At 40.6% G+C, this 21,584-nt stretch overlaps 1 protein-coding gene across 3 annotated transcripts in view; it reads right to left on the reverse strand.

The window, feature by feature from the left end:
- SHF (Src homology 2 domain containing F) overlaps nucleotides 1–21,584 on the reverse strand; it is a 195,029-nt gene that overhangs the window by 19,010 nt on the left and 154,435 nt on the right. For 2 of the 3 annotated variants that reach the window (XM_075273693.1, XM_075273695.1), the window contains 2 exons: nucleotides 14,398–14,581; nucleotides 9,915–10,034 (listed from right to left, as the gene is read on the reverse strand). In XM_075273693.1, the coding sequence (XP_075129794.1) occupies nucleotides 9,915–10,034; nucleotides 14,398–14,581 (304 nt within the window). The remainder of the gene's footprint in view (nucleotides 1–9,914; nucleotides 10,035–14,397; nucleotides 14,582–21,584) is intronic. The other variant, XM_075273694.1, reaches the window with a different exon arrangement.

A 21,584-nucleotide genomic window follows, 5' to 3' on the forward strand; every position in this document is an offset into this window, starting at 1 on the left:
AATGTTCTAGGTTCGATATTCGTTTCGAGTAGCCCCTCAATATTCAACTACTCGAATCGAATATCGAACCCTATTATATTCTATGGGGGGAAAATGCTCGTTTCAGGGGTAGGCAACGTTCGATCAAATTATACTTACCAAGTCCACGAGTGAGGGTCGGGCTGGATCCTCCGAGAAGTCTTCTCCTTGCAGGGTCCCCGTGGCGTCTTCCGGCTCTTCATTCACTCTGCCAGGCATCGGGCCTGGGCAGAGCCGACTGCGCATGCCCGCAATACAAGCGGATATGCACAGTCAGCTCTGCCCAGGCCCGATGCCTGCAGAGTGAATGAAGAGCCGGAAGACGCCGCGGGGAAGCTGCACGGAGAAGACTTCTAAAGGTAGGAGAAGAACCAGCGTTGTTTGGCCGACTGTATAGTATTCGGCCAATCAATGCTGGTTCTGCATCGAACTTTTACATTCGAACAGCGAGTGGTACTCGATCGAGTACGAGTATTTCAAATACCGTAGTATTCGATTGAACACCTACTCAATCGAGTACTACTCGCTCATCTCTATTAAAGATGCATAAAAATACACAGTAACCCAACCAAAACGTGGGAGCAATGAACTGAAAATTTACTATAAAAGATGATAGAAGAAATTACCGTATTTTCCGGACTATAAGGCGCACATAAAAACCTACGATTTCCTCAGAAATCGTAAGTGCGACTTATAGTCCGGTGCGCCTTATATATGGATGGAAGCGGCAGCAAAGTCTGCGTGCCGCTTCCATACATACATAAAAGGCACCGTAAGGGTGCATTCACACTACGGAACGCCGGCGTGTATCACAGCCATACACGCCGGCATTACACCAGGGCTGCCGGACACTTCCTATTCATTTCTATGGGAGCTGGCATGCGAGCGCTCCCCATAGAAATGAATGGAAAAAAGCAGTCCATTCATTTCTATGGGGAGCGCTCGCATGCCGGCTCCCATAGAAATGAATGGGAAGTGTCCGGCAGCCCTGCTGTCACGCCGACCTGAAACAGAACGTGAAACTTACCGAGCGGTGCAGGGCGGGCGGGCATTCAGGCCTCCTCTTCCTCCGATGTCCTGACCACTTCCTCCGGCGCTCGCGAACTGATAATGGCCTGGGCGCATGCGCAATATCATAATGCTTCTACTACGGCTACTGCGCATGCGCCCAGGCCATTATCAGTTCGTGAGCACCGGAGGAGGAGGACGGAACATCGGAGGAAGAGGAGGCCTGAATGCCCGCCCACCCTGCACCGCTCGGTAAGTTTCACATTCTGTTTCAGGCTTTTATTTTAAAACGGGGGGGGGGGGGGGGGGGTAGTTTAATCTAACTTTTACGGTTGGGCTCTATCAGCATGATTTTGCTGATAGAGCCCCTCCTCGCCTGCCGAGCGCTTCCAATAGAAGCGGCTGGCACGCGGGGGGTTAAGCGGCCGCTGGCAAAGTCTGCCTGCCGCCGCTTTCAATAACATATAATGCGCACCGGACTGCGGCTTATAGTCCGGTGCGCCTTATATATGAACCGAGACGGACTATAAGGCGTTCATGGGCAATGCGGCTTATAGTCCAGTGCGCCTTATAGTCCGTAAAATACGGTACATGTCCCAAACCTAGCTTACGCTAGGTTCACACCTGCGTTCAGGGTCTCCGTTCTATGGTTTCCGTCTTCTGCATGCCAGAAGACGGAAACCATAGACCGGGTCCGGCCGTGAGCGGCGTTGAGCGTTTTACGCTCTCCGCCAGGAAACCGTTTTTTTTAATCCGGACACAGAATACTACATGTCCAACTCTGTGTCCGGATTATAAAAACCGGTTTTGCGGCGGAGAGCCTAAAACGCTCACCACCGCTCACGGCCGGACAGCTTTCTCACCCATTCAAATGAATACAGGACAGCTTTCTCACCCATTCAAATGAATACAGGACAGCTTTCTCACCCATTCAAATGAATGCAGGAAACGGAAACCTGAAGTACGGAGTGCCGGCGCAGATGTGAACGAGCCCTTAACCTATCTTTAGGTTCCATTATTGCTTTATGTCTTGAATACAACCAATGGGAAAATGTAAAGGTTGAAATATGTGGTACATGTACAGGTATCACATGTTGGAAAATGCTATAACTCTATATAAAATATTTTTTGTTCAATTGCTTTTTAATTATAACCCAAATTTGACAAAAAATCTTACTATTATTTCGAATAGTGAAATATATATCCATTCCATAAAATTCTTTGACACAAATGCCTTCTATCTGTCTTCCTTAAAAATTCAGCTCTTTTCTCATAATACCTATCTACTTATCATTCATTGCTTTTAGTCTTCAATGCAACATCATCTTGAATTCTCTCACCTTTCATTTTTCTCCCAAGATTCCTGGATTCTCTCACCCTTTTTGGCACATGCACAGATTAATTCCATTAGATCTAATAACCAATTCTTTATAAGTTGGCAAGTAAGCATTATTCCAGCCTATAGCACCAGCTAAAAGAATTCAGAAAGAGATAAAGCCGTGACATTGTCTAATGCCACGTCTACTGATTCCATCTGACGGCCTAATGGCTCTGTTGCTTTAAATTTTAGTCTCTGCAGACAGCTTTAAGTGTTTTTAGGCTCTTTCCTTTTCTATACAGTAAAACACATGAAAAATGTGCTTACTATATATATATATATATATATATATATATATATATATTCTTATGGATTTATTATATATTTGGATACTAGTTGTAGCTAGCTCAGTATACCTCTCATAGTATGCTGGATGTGGTTTAACATTTGTTTTTAAAAACTTTTGTATTCTAATAATGGTTTAAATAGGACCTTTCATGTCCTCATGCATATGTGGATTTATATATCGCTAGAAAGCCGACAGAATTCAGCACACTGTTGGCTTTCCCAGTATGTGCTCCGGTGGTGGAGATATCAGTGTCGTTAATGTCGGGACCAATATCTCCCCACTAGGGGTGAACCTGGGGTTTCTGCCGCCTGAGGCGGACGTCAGAAGGCCGCCCCCCCCCCCCACGCTGGAGGAACCGAGCGGAGCGAGCATGGTTAGCAGGCAGAAAGCAGGCAGTGAGAGGACCTCAGCAGCGCTGCTCCAGCGGCCTCCCCAATCCACCGCTCAGGGACGCTAAACCAGTCCAGAACAGCTTGTCTTGGGCTGGCTTAGGTCAGCAAAAATGCCGCCCTCTCCGGGGTCCTGGCATAACGCCGCCTGAAGCGGTCGTTTCAGGTCGCCTCATGGGAGGTGCGGCGCTGCTCCCCACAGTCAAAAGGGCATTCCTAATAGCTCAGTATCATCGCTGGGCTGTGAAGCATGCTTCCCCCATTACCGGCCATTTCATCACCACGAACATAACTCATTTTAAAACTAGATCATTAATAACACAGATCACAATATTGTTCCCTATTATTTTGCTATTTTGTCCTTTTACGATGGGTACACATTTCACTTTAATACAACCATTTTTTTTAGGGAGCCTTCACACGGAGTAAACGTACATGTAAAAAATAAGACTCCCATTGACTTCAATGACATTTTACAGGCGTATTATTACAGGCGTATTTTTACACGTGTAAAAAATATAATTGAAGTCAATGGGAGTCTTATTTTTACACGTGTATTTTGCAAAAATACACGCGCGTTTACTCCATGTGAAGGCTCCCTTAGAGCTAAAATATACACAACATTTTAGCTTTGGGGGGAAATTGTTCCAATATTTTCAGTGGCTCGCACTCTATGTATTACATGACCATGGACTGAGTTTTATACACTGGAAGTAAGCAGAATAAATGACAGCAAGCAGAGATCTAGACAACAATGTGGAATCGATAGAGAAAGTATGATGGAAAATTTTGTAACTTCATTATACAAACATCGTAGAAATGGAACGTCACACTTGTAGTTGTGCCAAAGAACAATGATTTATTGGTGTAGAGTAAAACGTTTTTCGATATTTCATATATCTTCTTCAGACTCTTCAATTCAAATAATAGTACTCCTAGTATAGGGTTTCCTGGGTATTGGAAATGACAAGCTCTCCGCACGGAGAAGCCTGCAGGGTCCGCTGTGTAATAACAGTAATGGTGGGTGACCAATTGGCGCCAAAAATGAAAAGCCGTATGGCTACAGAGGACGGCGTCACGCCATCCTCTGTAGCCATACGGCTTTTCATTTTTGGCGCCGATTGGTCACCCACCATTACTGTTATTACACAGCGGACCCTGCAGGCTTCTCCGTGCGGAGAGCTTGTCATTTCCAATACCCAGGAAACCCTATACTAGGAGTACTATTATTTGAATTGAAGAGTCTGAAGAAGATATATGAAATATCGAAAAACGTTTTACTCTACACCAATAAATCATTGTTCTTTGGCACAACTACAAGTGTGACGTTCCATTTCTACGATATTTGGGGTTGGGACCCTACGTCTACACCCACCCATTATTTGGGCCTTGCATCCCTCAAACACATTCATTATACAAACAATAACATCTCTCTCTTAATATTGGTCTGAAACTGGACACCCCTTTAAATTTTTAGATCTATAGCAGGAAATTAATCTGTTGTGTCATTTGCTAACTATTGATAAAGTAAACCTTTTTTGTTATTATGTATAAAGCAAGTCTCCTATCTAAATGATTTACACGTTTTAGTCTTGTACACAGTTAGTGCCAATGTTTATTCCTGAAAGTCACATTGTAATCATATATAATTTATTTGGCACAGACTGCAAAGGATTGTCTTATTCTGCTACAAAACACTGGGGATTGCTGAAAACCATTTTTAAATGGAAGTAGATACAGAATCCAAAATACAGAATTATGTTGTGTTCTCTAAAGCTGGATACAAATGGAGGCATAAATTACATATAAATTACACACATTTTTATACAAAAAGATCAATTAATCATTTTAGCAAGATAGATTGCCTAGTTGTATTGAGGGAGACAGATATTTTGTATAGCCCTTGGCTACACATTATTTATATCTCTATAGGTTATTATATATTTACATCTCTATAGGTTATTATATATATTATAGTCTTTCTACTCTTTTAAAAAAAATTGATCATGATCTGAACACATTGTTTTAACTATCGTTTGTATTTTGCTAATTGGCATATTTTTATGGTGTGTCCAATATTATGCTGCCAAAATTATGATTTTACAGCTTATTAAATGTTAAGGCATATTTTTCAGCAGCTTCAAACAGATTTGCACAGTATAACCTACCACCGTCTTAGACATGAAGTATACATAATATATATTATAATCTTGTAAAGGAAAAACAAGTGGCTATAAAATGCATTGAAAATGCTCAATGAATCAAGTCCTAATGTCATACTAATTTATGTTGTAATATAAAAACTCCCCACAAAGTTCAATTATAATAAAAACATCTGGCAAAGCATTTTATGACGTGTCCTTAACTTTTAAAGAGGACCTTTCACCACGTGGGGCACATGCAGTTTAATAAACCACTAGAAAGTCGACAGTGCGCTGAATTTATGTTCTGTGCCCTGGGTGAAGAGCTATCGGTGCTGGTACTTCACTGTCAGAAGGGCGTTTCTGAAAGTCAGTCGGGAACTCCCTTCCTAACAGTGGCGTCTATAGCGCTGTACTGTGAGAGTGGTGAGGAACGCTTCCCTCCCCTCCTGATAGTACACGTCCATAGACGAGGACTGGAGGGGGAGCGTTCCTCACTGCCCAGTGATGATGCTAAGCAATGCCCCCTCTCACAGTACAGCGCAATAGACACTGCTGTGAGGAAGGGCGTTCCTGACTGACTGTCAGAAACGCCCTTCTGACAGTGAAGAGTTATGGTACCGGCACCAATAGATCTTCACCAGGGGCACAGAATGTGAGTGCCAATAGTGCTCTCAATTCAGTGCACTGTCAGCTTTCTAGCAGTGTATTAAACCGCATGTGCCCCAGATGGTGAAAGGCCCTCTTTAAGTTCTCTACCTAGGCACAGACCTACTGTAGTACATATGTCTTGTGGCACATGGGGCCCAGTAAGCAAGGGGACTGGCTTTAATTAATTTATTTTTTTATAGAATATTAACATATTTTATTAGAGAAAACACACCAAAAATTTCCAGTTGATAATTTTTAAATTTAACTTTAAAAGTTCCCAAACTATTAAAAAATCACTATATCTTCCATTTTAATTCACTTAGTTATAAAAAAAAAAAAAAAAGCTATTGTTCAGTTTGGATAATTCTTGGTATTAAAATGCTGATTTTTGGTATGGGGTCTAGAGTTTGATGTGAGGAGGTACTCACTCTGTGAACCTCTAGGTACTAATCCTCAGCTGGTACTTCATCAGATTGCTCACCACAAAAGGGGGACCCCACCTATTTCATGCTCGGATGTGTCACCATATTTCCCAATGGCCTCTGCAATACCTACATGCTGTTCTGACACTAGTTCACTCTAATCTGCCTAAAGAATTAGAATTTCATGGACAAGCACATAGGAGAGGAAGGAACATATCTCTATAAGGATACATAAGAGAAGGGATAGGATCTGTTACAGAGGTAGAGGTCGCTCTTTTCATACTAAGTACTTTGATTAAGACCCACTTGAGAGTTGGCATTGACAAGACTGCTGCTGAAAAAAATCAGGGCACCCATATAATGCTATTAGTTGTTGAATATATGTATTTTAACATTGTAAATGCTAAACTATTGAAAATTGTCAACATAATTTGTACTACTCTTGCAGGATTTTCAAATTGCTCTGTTCCTTTAAGTTTGAATGCTTAAGACTTGAAGGCTGGTATATTATATGAATGCGCTACAGTTTATATGTTGCAGTTATCCACCTTCAAAGCATATTTTCCCCTTTTACTTTCCTAACCTATGTGATGTCCCTCATGCATTCATATGATTTCAAAAATTGCCAAATGCTTCGGGCTACTGGACACATTTAAAGGTCACTTGACCTTCACATTTTTTCAATGATCTGCCTGGCCGGTTGCTATGCATTATCAAAAACTGTGCCGCACAAATATACTTGAAGGGCAAGTACAACAGAACAGAATTATAAATTTGTGATATTAACATTTTAACCCTATAAACAAGTTTTATCCAATTTGTTTTTAGTTGTTTGCTATCTATTGTTTATAATCAAATTTTCAAATTGTATTCATCTGCAACATTTTACTGTTAGTGAATGAAGTTATGTTCCATCCTGAGACTGTATTGATACAAGTACACAAAAGGTTCTTTAGTGTTGGACAGGAAGGTCTATTCAGAGCATACATTAAGCTTTACAGGTGTAAGCATTGTCTGGCTCAGGGACTGCAGATACACCTTACAGCCCATTTGACTTTTCTACTACACTGAAGTAGACAAGTACGCGAGAACAAAAGTAGTAATTTAATAAATTTTCAGAACAAAACGGATCAGTACGAAATGTAATTGTGCGGTACACAAAATCTCTCCTCTCAAGGACAAAATATCGCCTAAGACTGCAGCAAGGTTATTGGAAGCTAATATGCTTTAGGGCTTACGAGGAAAGAAAATTGATGGGGGATGTAGAGCATCAAGGTGTTATAAGATTAGAGAGACAATTTAGAAACTATCTTACCCAGCACTGACAGCTGAGGCAAGATTTCAAGATACAACAGTACAGACATTGTGATCTGACTCTAAAGCCCTTGAGAATTTTAACCCATGAAGTGTCACTTTCATATCTGGGTGCATATTGTAAAGTTGAATAAAAGAAATGAAAGAAGTCAACGCGTTTATGTAGTCTAAAAATCCATGTCTTAATTCTGAAAACAAATATGTATATTTTATTTTAAAAATAAAGCCTGCTACGTGGGCTTTAGCACTAAGCAGATTGACACAACCCTTTTAATTTTAGAGCTTGGCAAAATAAATATCTAACTAACCAGAATAGAGAGAAATGCGTGAAAGGACAGAGATGATGTTGACAGCTTGTAATAATGCAGGATCCTTAGATAATTCCCATCATAGACTATAATTCACAAGGTCTCACCTCAGACAATAGCATAACAGGTGAGTACGCCATACTGAGGAACTGTACAATGTGTATACAGGAAATAGGTAAGTGGTTGAGAAAAAATTAATAGAAAAAAGCCAACTGAAACCACTTGTGCTGACAATAAGAATCACAAAAAAAAACCCTTTAAAAACTGTGAAAATCTAATTGATCGCAGATGTTATTCTGTCATATAGCTATTTACCATGGAAGAAATTACAGCATTTAACATAGTATATCTATTACAAGGCTAATGGTATAATAGGATACACAGAAAGACTGGTACGTAAATTGATTTTTATTGAAACCCAAGTAGGAGAAGAAGCCAGCTACAGAACACACCAGCTACAGAAGACACTAGCTACAGTACATGCTTCCTAAGGGAGCCTTCACACGGAGTTACACTCCGCTCATTCTGAACGTAAAACTTGTTCAGAATGAGTGCATAAAAAACAGATCCCATTGATTTCTATGGGTGCCGGCATACGTGCGCTACCCATTGAAAATAATGGGAGGCTTTTTTACCTATTGCTTTCAATGTGATACGCGCTGTACTGTATCCCAATATATATCCATATAGTGACATGCCTTTCCCATGCAGCCTTGTCTCCTCTCTCTACATTATTACATAAATCCAAACCCAGACCACATTTCCTCCTGAGCCCCATATTCCACAGTAATTCCAGAAGTCACTAGGATAGACATTCCTCGCCAAGACACCTGCTGAAGCTGTAGTCCCAAGTATAGTCACCAGTGCCCTGCTCTCATTTGGTCAGGTCACACTGAGCTCCTCAAACAAGATGCAGGGTGATTTATCTATCCATAAGGGTCCATTAACACGGAGGAAAATGGCGCTTTATTTGGTGCTGAATTTTCCCCGCTGAAAAAAGCCTCCCCTTGATTTCAATGGGTTCTGCTAGTTTTTTTTTCCACAAGCAGAAAATTCCGCTAGAGGAAAAAAAAAGCTAGCAGCACCCATTGAAGTCAATGGGAGGCTTTTTTTTTCAATGCTGAAAATTCAGGACCAAATAAAGCGCCATTTTCCTCCGTGTGAGTGGACCCCAAGAGTTATGGGAGGAGGCCATTCAGGTGACCCATTGATAGACGCATGAGAGTTGATAAGGCTGACAGCAGCAGAATTTAGACAGCTATCATTTCTCCCAGAAGCTGAAAACAGGAGACGTCTGGAGTACAAATATTTGAATTTACTGGAGAAAACTGAACACACCTACAGCACATAAGAGCACATTTAAGTATATATTCTTACTGACAGGGGTTAAGGGTCAAGAAGTAAGGGATAAACACAAAAACTAGGACGGCAGGATCTGACTATTTATTGTCTGTTACCATGGAGATACACTAATCTGAATAGAAGCGGAGAAAGAAAATAGCAGTAAATTTTTTAGAAAATACTAGTACATTTTTTACTCAAAACTCCTTTATTTTAGATAGATTGGCTAAACAACAATCTGATGGTGGGTGTATATAATCTGTAGCACAATGTCCATTACAGCTGATGCTACCTTACTAAAACCCGAAGAAGCTGCAGCAAACTCTCTAGCTGTTCTTCATGCTCAGCTACTATACAGACATCTTGTATTAACCTTCACCTCTCTGCTGTTGTAAATGTTGCAATAGCCTACAGGTTATTCCACCTCCGATCACTTTAACAGTGGCCAGTGAGAACTTTATATGCTGTATGTTTTTAAGAGCTCAAAGTGAGCAGTAAATCAACCAAATCATTTTTCTTTAAAATACCATAGAAAATATCAGAAACACACACAAAATGTGGTAATTTAGACAGTAATAAAAGAGATACTGAACAACAAAATCAAATTGAGCTTCTCTCTGTATTCCCTTGTTTCAATAGAAAATGCGGCACCTACTTCAGTGATAAGGAAAAGTCAATCTTGCTGGTCTCGCTGTTTCGCACCAGGTAACTTGCTTCTTTACACAGCCTCAGGAGACTCTCTGCATCTGTGCGGCTGATCGCACCGTGGTACCAGCTGCGAGGGAATCCAATTATTAAACACAATATTATATAGATTTAGGTGTTTATCTTATGCAGAGAGTTTTGGTTTCTTCCAAAATTCCAATTTTCTCTTTTCCTCTTTTCATCCATGATATGATGTGTGATAAATTATTGTACACCCTTATCGTCATACGGTACCACTTAGCTGGATAAACATATCACGGTTTACTGGACTTTAAAAGAGTATAACTATGTGAAAATTGTCTATAAAGCTTTCTAAATATGTATACAAAGACACTGCCAAATATTGCACTTTACTAAATGGTTGGTTCCTGGACTGATACTTGTCACATGTCCTAACTGAAGAAAGGCAGTCAATAGAATATTTTCACAAAAGTTAATTTTATAAAGAATAAACTCAAATTGGAAAATCTGTACTTTTTAAAAAATACACAGTAGGATACATGAATGTACCCCGCTTCAATATGACTATGATAAAAGTTACCGCAGAGCAAACACAGCAGATCTTTTTTTAAAAAACAAAAACCCCTCATATGTTAATGTTGAATATTCCATAATATACGATGAAACCTCTTTGAGATGACAACCCTCTTTGAGATGACAAAACCTCTTTGAGATGACACACAGAATAGTGGTATTTATATATATATATATATATATATATATATATATATATATATATATGTACACACACGTAATGTATACAGGTTAATATGATTTGTGGCAGAATGTCAAAAGCAAGAGTAAAAAACACAGAAAATCCTGGCAGGACTCCTAGGGTAGAAAGTGAGTTTCCGGATTACTTCACCCACACACAGTGATTGACATCATTCCCTGTGTTAGAAGACGGCCAATCACTAGGTATGGAGATGGTAAGAAGACTTTGCATTTTTACTTTTAAGCTAGGAACTCTCATTGAGGAAAAGCTGCTTTTTTTGTTGCAGATTTTCCTGAGGTTTCTTAGTCAAACCCAGGAATGGCCATCTGCAAGGAGTTTGTATGTTCTCCCCTTGTTTGCATGGATTTCCATCCCATCCCAGCGCATTATATGTTATTGAAAGCGGCGGCAGGCAGACTTTGCCAGCGGCCGCTTAACCCCCCGCGTGCCAGCCGCTTCTATTGGAAGCGCTCGGCAGGCGAGGAGGGGCTCTATCAGCAAAATCATGCTGATAGAGCCCAACCGTAAAAGTTAGATTAAACTACCCCCCCCCCCGTTTTAAAATAAAAGCCTGAAACAGAATGTGAAACTTACCGAGCGGTGCAGGGTGGGCGGGCATTCAGGCCTCCTCTTCCTCCGATGTTCCGTCCTCCTCCTCTGGCGCTCGCTAACTGAGAATGGCCTGGGCGCATGCGCAGTAGCCGTAGTAGAAGCATTATGATATTGCGCATGCGCCCAGGCCATTATCAGCGAGCGCCGGAGGAGAAGGACGGAACATCGAAGGAACAGGAGGCCTGAATGCCCGCCCGCCCTGCACCGCTCGGTAAGTTTCACGTTCTGTTTCAGGCCGGCGTGACAGCAGGGCTGCCGGACACTTCCCATTCATTTCTATGGGAGCCGGCATGCGAGCGCTCCCCATAGAAATGAATGGACTGCTTTTTTCCATTTATTTCTATGGGGAGCGCTCGCATGCCGGCTCCCATAGAAATGAATGGGAAGTGTCTGTCCATTCATTTCTATGGGGAGCACTCGCATGCCGGCTCCCATAGAAATGAATGGGAAGTGTCTGTCCATTCATTTCTATGGGGAGCGCTCGCATGCCGGCTCCCATAGAAATGAATAGGAAGTGTCCGGCAGCCCTGCTGTAACGCCGGCGTGTACGGCTGTGATACACGCCGGCGTTCGGTAGTGTGAATGCACCCTTACGGTGCCTTTTATGTATGTATGGAAGCGGCACGCAGACTTTGCCGCCGCTTCCATCCATATATAAGGCGCACCGGACTATAAGCCGCACTTACGATTTCTGAGGAAATCGTAGGTTTTTATGTGCGCCTTATAGTCCGGAAAATACGGTAGTCTTTCTGCAACTCAGGGCCTTAGTCTTCAGCTCCATTTAGTTCAATTTTTTTTTTTTTTTTTTTTTTTTTACATCCGCTTAGAATATCTGTTTAACAGAGGCAAATGGATGGCCATCAATTTACAAAGACATGAGTGTTTTTTTGAGCCAAAGCCAAGAATGGCTACAAAGGGAATGGGAAATATATAGGAAGCTCTTATACTTCTACCTTCTATTTAATCTACTTTTGGCTTTGCCTCAAAAAACACAGCAAAATCAAAAAAGCTGTTTTATTGTTGGTTTTTAATCTAGCTTCACATCAGAAACCTACTTAGTGCTCAGCTTCTGCCCAGTTATAGGGCAGTACAATAAGCTGATAGATTGTATATTGTACATTATATTTCTAGGTATGCTCATTTGTTTGGAATAAACAGTAGTTTTCCTGATTCTGAGGCTACTTACAAAGTGAACAGTTAAAATAATTTTTAATAATCAAATTAGAAATTGATCTGTTAATCTTGCCTGTGTGAAGCGTTCTCATTTTACACTTTTGTTTCTTCTGTATGAAAGACAAAAATTAGAGAATCTATAGCATATGAAATAGCAGAAAATGACTTACAATGTTATAAAGATGTCAAGCAGACAAGTTAAAGTGGCCCTATCTACTTTAAAGGACCTGGTGAGGTTAGTAGGTGATAAGTAGGGCTAGGTTTGTAACCATATCCTACATACAGTAGTATATAAGATAAATGTTCAAATATATCATCATAAGTGATGATAAAATATTCATAGGACATAAGAATACATTATAACATAGGGCATATTATTACATCACTAAAGCATAGCTAAACTTTTAGACAACTTTAGCTTTTTTGACCATATTTGGCTCATTAATAAATATTGTAATATACTTTATTAACAGATTTTGGATGCTTTCTATGAAATTCTGCATTTTTTTTTTTTAAATGTAGATTGTGAGCCCCACATAGAGCTCACAATGTACATTTTTCCCTATCAGTATGTCTTTTGGAATATGGGACGGAAATCCATGCAAACACAGGGAGAGCATACAAACTCCTTGCAGATGTTTTTTTGCCCTTGGCGGGATTTGAACACCAGGACTCCAGCGCTGCAAGGCTGCAGTGCTAACCACTGAGCCACCGTGTGGCCCCCGAAATTCTGCATTTTTTTCACTCTTTCCTTGGTTTCTGTATTGAGAGCTGATCCTGCCTCTCACTGTATGTTACTGAGTATGGTGAACGCCTCTGTAACATGTAGAGAAAATGAGGGGACGGTCACTTCAAACAGTTCCAGTATCTCTCGGACATTAGAAAATGTACAAATTTTCATTTTACCGTCGTTTAAGTTATTTCCAGAGATATCACTCACTGAAAAAACAGTCAGGTTTTGGATTTTTAAATCATATATACTATACAGCAGCATATAAATATCCTAAGTCCAACTGTGTTTTCAGCCAGTGATACGTCTGGAAATTTAGATACATTTTATAATGTCTGAGCTATAACTGGTTGAAGTGATCATCCCTCCCCTCATTTTCTCTATATCTTACACAGCCCCCTACTGCAAGCCCATCCTCCATACACAGTAACATTCAGTGAGAGGTAAGAACAGCTCTTAATACAGAAACAAGGGAAAGAGTGAATAAAATGCAGGATTTTACCGAAAGCATTCAAAATTTGTTAATAAAGTATAATACAAAAACACAAGAAACAAATATTGGCAGAAAACCAAAAGTTGTCCAAAAGTTTAGTTCTGACTCTTGACTGAAAACCAAAATATTTAAACAGGTAAAAATTTAGGGACTTTATCAATACAAAAACCATCTTCAAAAAACTGTGAAAATGTTTTTATACCCTGTGTATCTGCGGAGTGGCCATCTCCAAGAGGTTTCACTGTATGTTGAAAGAACAAATCAGCAACAAAAATTTGAATATATTTCAGATTTGACCATTTAACGCTTATGTAGATAGTATATGGTCATGTTGGCATTACAGAGGTTCTTCAAGATTTCATATTAATGGCCTATCCTTAGGACAGGTCCCCAATATGAGTTTGTTAAAGGTCCCACACCTGGTCTCCCCATCAATCACCCCTAATATGAATTTGATGGGGGAGAGGGGTCAAACACCTAGCACTCTCACTGATCAGTTTACTTCAATGTTTGAAAGCTGAGCTGCAATAGCACAGAGCCATCACTGCATTGGACATGATGCAACAGCTGATCATAGGGGTGCTGGATTTCAGACTTCCACTCATCTCATATTGATGACCTACCCTAAGGATGGATGATTACTATGAAGTCATGGAGGACTCTTTAATTTCAGTTTATTGTGCCTCAGGAATAACATTAGTAGTACTTACAATTGACTCTCTAATGGCAGTGAAGCATCTATTCTTTCTCCCACTGAGCTGATTTGTTCTACACTTGGATTCTTGATAGCCTTCAAGTTTCCAGCTGAGTGTCTGTGCGTGTGTCTGAGTTTGTTCTCTCTGGATGGTGACATGCCTGTCTTATCATCATCATCATCATCATGATCTATTTGGGCTAGAGGAAAAGAGAAAAACTATAAACTATAATTCTACCAAGCACAAAACAGGAGACACACAGGTTTGGCCATTTTGAAAGTGAGTCCATTTGGTTCATTTCTTAATTTTCCTCTTCAGCAGGACAATATCACAACAGATGTCCCAGGTCTAGAAATGTTCTAGCTTTAATATTTGTTGCACAAATAGAACTAGAACAAGGTATGACTCTTAAAGTGTGCACACATACAGTATTGGATATCCACAAGTTAGCAAAACTATAGCTAAATGTAAAATGATCAGAAGACACAGAAGCAAAGTCCTTTTCAAGTCCGGTGTATACAAACTATACAACACTTAATGGCCTTGGATTCAGAGAACTTTAAAGGACGCTCAAAGACCAAAGTTTTGAGTATTAGATTTCGGAAAATGATTGCAGAACAGCCTCAGACATGTCACATTGTGTCAGGCCTCGTTCATATCTGCGTTTGGATTCTGTTCGGTGGAGTCCGCATGAGGACCCCCCCAAACGGAATACCGAACACAACTGCAAGCGGTGTGCAGACTATAATGGGGTCCGTGTGCTTGAAAGTAGATTGTAAGCTACTTTCCTGTCTGCATGATCCCTGCGGAGATCTGGCAGCCAGCACACAGACCCCATTATAGTCTATGGGGTCTGTGTGCTTTCACTGGCACACCGTTTGCAGTTGCGCTCAGTATTCCGTTCGGTAGGTCCTCATGCGGACTCCCCCGGACGGAATACCAACGCTGATGTGAACGAAGGGTCAGGCTGTTTTTGAGCTCCCTGCTGCTGTTCACCCAGTCTGTAGACCAGGCATCAGACTTCTTTGCACCATGGGAAGAAGAGGGGGTGTCCATAGAGAGGAGAGTAGATCCCACCAGCAGCATGCACACTGTAGGTAATTCACCAGTGATTAACCCCTTACATAACCTGTCCTGTAAAGAAAGGCTGCTTCCTCACCACAACTGCCAATGGAGTAGCTGAGCCTCTGTGTCACTGCAGTGAAGAAAGGGCTGGTACTGCCATCACTACCGACTGGTATCACCTGACTTTTACACTTCAGACCTCCTCCATGTAGCTCCACTCAGAGTAGGAATGGTAAAACAGATCAATATGAAGAAGACACCAAAAGGTGGCCTGGATCTTTCAGGACAGTCCAGACTTTAAGAATTGTCCTGCTGTTCCAGTAAGCCTTCTGCATGTCCCTCACTGACCCCTTAAATTGGCGCTGTGATCACTTTTGGTAGTAGCAACTAGTTACAGGAACAAAGCAGAGGTGCCACCTAATGCTTCTACATAGAGGTCCCAGCAATAACTGATAATATGATCTACCTGCTGGGTTACATGTAGAACATACTGTAAGTGCTTCACTGATGTTGCCAATAAAGCATCCCCAATATATGCTGTGCATGGTACGATGCCTGGTATGACTTTCTGCTTTAAGTCTACCTATAGGGAAACCACCGGTATTTCCCTAGGTGTAATTGACATGCTGCGATTTCCAAAACCACAACAGATCACTGCGGAAAAAAAAGGGGTGGAAACACATCACGTTTGTTCCCGCAGTGTTTTTCACAAAGTCCTCAGAGGAAAACTCTGAGAACTTTCTGCCCCTATTATACCTATATGGGAAATCTCTATTGTTTCTGTAGGAAAAATTGACATATTACAGTTTTCAAAAATGTGAGCTTTTTTGAAAACACAGCTTTTCTGCTGCAGATTTTTTTCTGCTGCAGATTATTTTTTGCAATGTCTGGATGGGACTAGCCAGAATCCCATCCACATGCAGGTACTGTATAAAGCAGAGTTCTTTAAAGCGGTGTTTCTCCTCTGGCCAAAATGCTGCGTTTTTGCAGCGAGAAGCCCCAGCCTTAAAAAAGTTCTTGAGGCTTGATTTGTGATCTTGAAAAAGAGTAGCATATAGGTGATCCTGCTTTACACTCTTATATACTGTAGGTCAATGTTCCAGTCACAATTCCACTAGTTGTCATTGAAATTGTAAATGCAGATCTGGACCACAACATCAGGTCACTCAAAACATGATAAATAATTCAATGTATTTGCAAAATACATTTCCATATGATGTCTAAAAAGTGAGAATATACTCTAAGTGCATTTTATTAAACTGACACAATCCATATAGAAAGAGTGGGAATGATTTATCAGCAGATAAACCTAGCACAGGAAAATATACAGAGATGGAGAAGAACTAACAAACAGATTCTTCTAGTGCCAAATATCATAGACAATAAATGTTGTTATCTTGAAGTAAAATCTTTAATGCATCCTGAAATGTTGATGGGGAACAAAAAGACCATCAGTGCAATGGTGACACAAGATGATAAAAATCAATAGAAGAAGGCTGGAGGGGGCAAGGGATTACGGCGTACACAGATCAGATCAAGAATACATTACTGTTTAACGGGCCATCACATCAGTATTTCTGCCTCCTCTCTCCCTCTGGATACAGGGATATTGATGCCTCCTAATGCAGTCTCACAACATATTTCACTACCTTTTAGACCAATCTCTCACGTGAGCAGCAGCCGCAGAGTTAATCCAGGTTAAGTGCTGTATTAGCATTTTAATTTTTAGCATTGGTTACTCCAGAAAACACTACAGCAGATAACAATGTCATTTGTAACTGGAAAAAGACAGATGAGATCTATAATGTACGATTTTCTCTCCAGATTGTGGAATGGCGCAATCAAAGGACTTGTTACTAGAGAATTTATTGTCAGGACTTTTGGAATTTACAAACATGGCATTCTATAATTGCTTTCCTGAAAGGAGTGGAATGGCTACATTGCTTGTGCCAACATCTATATATATGGATTGGGTTTAAGGCACCCAATAGTATTTGAGAGAGAGATCCTTGGTTTTATACATATTTTAAAAAATTCTGGGACTATAAAGAGTCATAATATATTATCATACTTATCTTCATTCAAGATAATAGTCTTGGGGCCTGCTATTGCCTATTCCAAAATGCTATTCTGATAACAAAAAAAGTGTTCAGGCTGAAAGTCAGTCAATTGAAACAAAGAAAGGGTCAGACGAAACACAACCAAAAATCCCTGGCTCGCCTTGCATCTCCTTCACTCATGTTAGTAAATGGAGTAGCACTGCAATCCCAAGGGTGTCGTGTCTTTAACTTCCGGTCACATAATAGTCTGTTGCAATGTAAGACTTGGGCTTCTTCCACACACACTTTTGTTATGCCATTTTTTTTTTATTTTTTTTTTTTTGGGGGAGGGGGGGCTCGTAAAATAAAATAACACATTGAATATAATGTGTCTGCAAATGGTCCGCAATTGAAAACCTTCAATTGCGGACCATTTGCGGACTTACATTACGGCCGTGTAAGACCAGCCTGAGGCCACATGCTGAAATTTTGCAGTGAGATGTCCGTAGAGGACAGGAGAGGTCCACATCAGGGTTCCCATATCCCCCCATTCCCCCTCATAGCAGAGTGTGCATGGAGAGTCAAAAAAAATGTGTTTTATATGGGACTGAGTAAAACAGTAGAGTACAGCCACAAGTGAATAAGAAATGGAAGACATACCCATTACCTGTCCTTTGGATAAGTATTAAATGCAGACATTGTCAACTCACCCAGGTTTACCGGATTTTAGGTCCATTCACCTGGTCAACAACATATACTTCCACCCCGCTACAGCAAAATAATATTCACTGCATTGTGATGTCATTGTAGCACAGTGAGTACTAAAAGGGTTTTTCCAGGCACTGGATGAATTACAAAGGGGTCCAGGGCAGGTGTAACATAAAAAATAAAAAGAATACTCACCTATCCCCCATGCTCCATTGTGTACTATGGCTCAGTGCCCAAAAGCCCTGCGCCCAACGTGACTGGACCAACCCAGAGTGAGTGACCAAATGGACTTTGCGGCAGACAGGCATGTATGTTTTTAATTTGTTTTATTTTATTTTTTTTAAACACCTGCCCTCGGCCCTCTCCATAATTTTTCTAATTCCTGTTTCTGGATAACTCCCCCATTGATTTAAAGTATTACATACTCCATGTAATGTTTCATCAGGTCTTCAATCCACAGTTTTGTGTATGGCAGGCAACAAACACATACCTCCCAACTTTCAAAGGAGAGAAAAAGGGACAAAATGTGTGGTGCTCTATACGCGCCATGGCAAATTTAGGGCTGCCCATTTCTACATTCGACTTCGCCTATCCTCACTCATTTTTCTTTGTGCCCCCACATAATATAATGCTCCTACAGTCACCCTAACATTATGACCCACATTATAATGTTTCCCACCAATTGCACCACAGTATGAAGTCCTTCTCCTTGTGTCCCAGTTTAGACTAGGGGGCAAATAGACACTGGCACATCGCTAACTGTAGTCATAGCGGAGATTGGCATACTTACCCTAGGAATTTCATGCAGACAAGAACGAGGAGAACATATCTATATTCTAGAGAACAAAGAGGTTCAAATGTAACTTTATAATTCCTGTAACATATAGATATAGTACAGCTGCTGAAATTACTAGTCTCCATGGTCCTAGACACGTGCATGTAATCCTGGTGTCTATATGAAAATTTGTATATAAAAGCATAAATACTGCTTAGGTTCAAGCTTGTTATTGACATATATTAGCAGTGATGTAGCTTGTCCATGTTTAGAATTCATCATAAATTATCTAATAAGATGAGAGAGTACATGTATATCCCTTTTAGAATACTATTAGGGAAAGCCATCGCTTCTGTAAATTGTATGCGATATTACCAAAACAGTAGATGGCAGTATTGATCTCTCAACAGATCAAATAAACATTTCAGTAAAGTAAGAAAAATATCTTAATATAGACATTTTTATATACACGGAGAAGGAAGAAATGTATCAATATCAAGCAGTGTAATCCTGCAAGCTTCCTTTGGGCACTAGTAGGAAATGGCACATGCTTAATTCTCCAGGGTCACTGATTTGACAAGTTTGTAAGAATTGAAGCGATGTGCCATGTACAATAGAGATGCTATTAATACTTACAACAATTAATGTACTAGGTATATGGAAAAACTTATATAAAGCACATGCAGAAACTGAAATATGTGGACTATAAAAAATATTTGTTATTTTATTGCTTACTTGGATGGTGCCATTATACTGTATTTATAGATACTGTCAGCACTGCCCTAAGCAGAGTTCATAATCTATGTTCCCTATCAGTATGTCTTTGGAGCGTGGAAGGAAACTATAGTATCCAGAGAAAACCCACACAGGAGGGGAATATACAAACTCCATGCAAATGTTGTCCTTGGCTGGATTTGAACCCCAGAGTCTAGCGCTGCAAGGCGAAATTGCTAACCACTGAGCCACCATGTTATCTGACTCAATACTCCATTTTATACTACATAAGTTCTGCTAAAAATTTTGGGGAAGGAATATACAAATGTTCTTATTAGTGAAAAAGGGAAACTTGCTTTAGCGCCACCTTTCGGAAGGTAGGTCCCAATAGATCAATCCCTGGTTTTCCTTAAACCTAGTAGCATAATCTGGGAATAAAGCCAAGCCAGAGAAGCTCTTCCAAAACGAATATGAACCCATCTTCAGCTCTTTCAAAGTCATTGCCATTCATCAGTGTGACGAAGGGTACTGGCAGGCTGGTTGAGAGGTCTTAGAGATAAGTCACTATGTATCATGAAAGAGATGTCTCAAATAGGCTGCTTTGAAGCGTAGAGTGACTCTTAAGAATTCTGGGTAAGTAAAATAATAAAGTCCTCTTTGGTGGAGAACAGGAACCAGACATCCAGTACCCTAGCAACCAATCCCCTTGATCTAGATAGGAGCTGTATCTCTAAGTTAGTTGGTAGTCAGATTCAGTGTAGTGCAGATGTATTTCAGAGATCATCTTCAGGTGTCTTGGTAGTGGTGTAATAGCTGCCGATGGACAGTCGCCAACACTGGTTCAGTGGCAAGATGGCTGTCCCCTCTGGGCTCCATTGTGACCATTATTGAATTCCTTTGGGGCCAACATATTGCTGTCCCTGTCCTGTTCTCTAAAAGCTACCACTCAAACACTTTCTGTCACTTAAACCATCCATTGGGAATGAAGTCCACAAGAACATTCTCCTCTCAACTGAAGGTTTTTTTCCCCTGATATGTTGAAGTTACAGTAAATGAAACTTCAATTGATAGAGTTGACAATTTGACAGATGAAAAGTGACATTAGACCTAGCTTACAAATTTCCAGTTTGTGATGACAAACAGAATGCCTGTTCTCTTGCAGGGGACGCACTGTCCACCACCAAAGAACCCATCCATTTACTCACGTTGCTAAACGAAGTTAGTTCCTGAACACAACAGTATGTCTTCACTAATAAGCTTAATCTACTCTAGAAGGTAACCAGCAAGCTTCCAAAGCATCTTGCATCTCCACAAGCAGTCCTCACACTGTCCTCTTCAGCTTCTAGCCATCCCAGTCCCCAAAAAACTAACTGATAAGCTGGCCCACTTCCCAAGAGTGGGAATGGCCATTAAACATGAAACCAAGGGTAAACTAGGCCAACCCTGATGTCAAAGGGTCTCACCTAGGAAAGCAATATACAACTTATCCAGTGGTTCAACGACCAGGTGTAATTTTTTTCAACCTCAGGAGAACCAGCATGTGATACAGTTTCCAGAAAACAGTACAATACTAACCAGGTGACCAACCGCACAACTTAAAATGTGAAATAATTCAACACGCATAATGAAACCTTCTTTTCACCTTCGCTTTCACTACATGAACACTCTAGAGAGGACATTAACCCTTTGATTGTTTATCTCAAGGAAAGCAGTTACCTTACAATAGTTAGGCCAAGATAGACTGCCCCATAGCTTGCAGAAAGAAAAATGTCAACACATAATAAATAGGGAAGAAACCTGCCATGCATGACTGAAGTGAGCTGTATTCTTCCCAGGGATATTAAAGGACCAAGTCTGGAGGTTGCCCCATATTCACCATGGTACAAAGGTATAGAGTGAAA

Source organism: Leptodactylus fuscus, chromosome 5 (assembly GCF_031893055.1).
Source record: "Leptodactylus fuscus isolate aLepFus1 chromosome 5, aLepFus1.hap2, whole genome shotgun sequence".
Taxonomy (NCBI): domain Eukaryota; kingdom Metazoa; phylum Chordata; class Amphibia; order Anura; family Leptodactylidae; genus Leptodactylus; species Leptodactylus fuscus.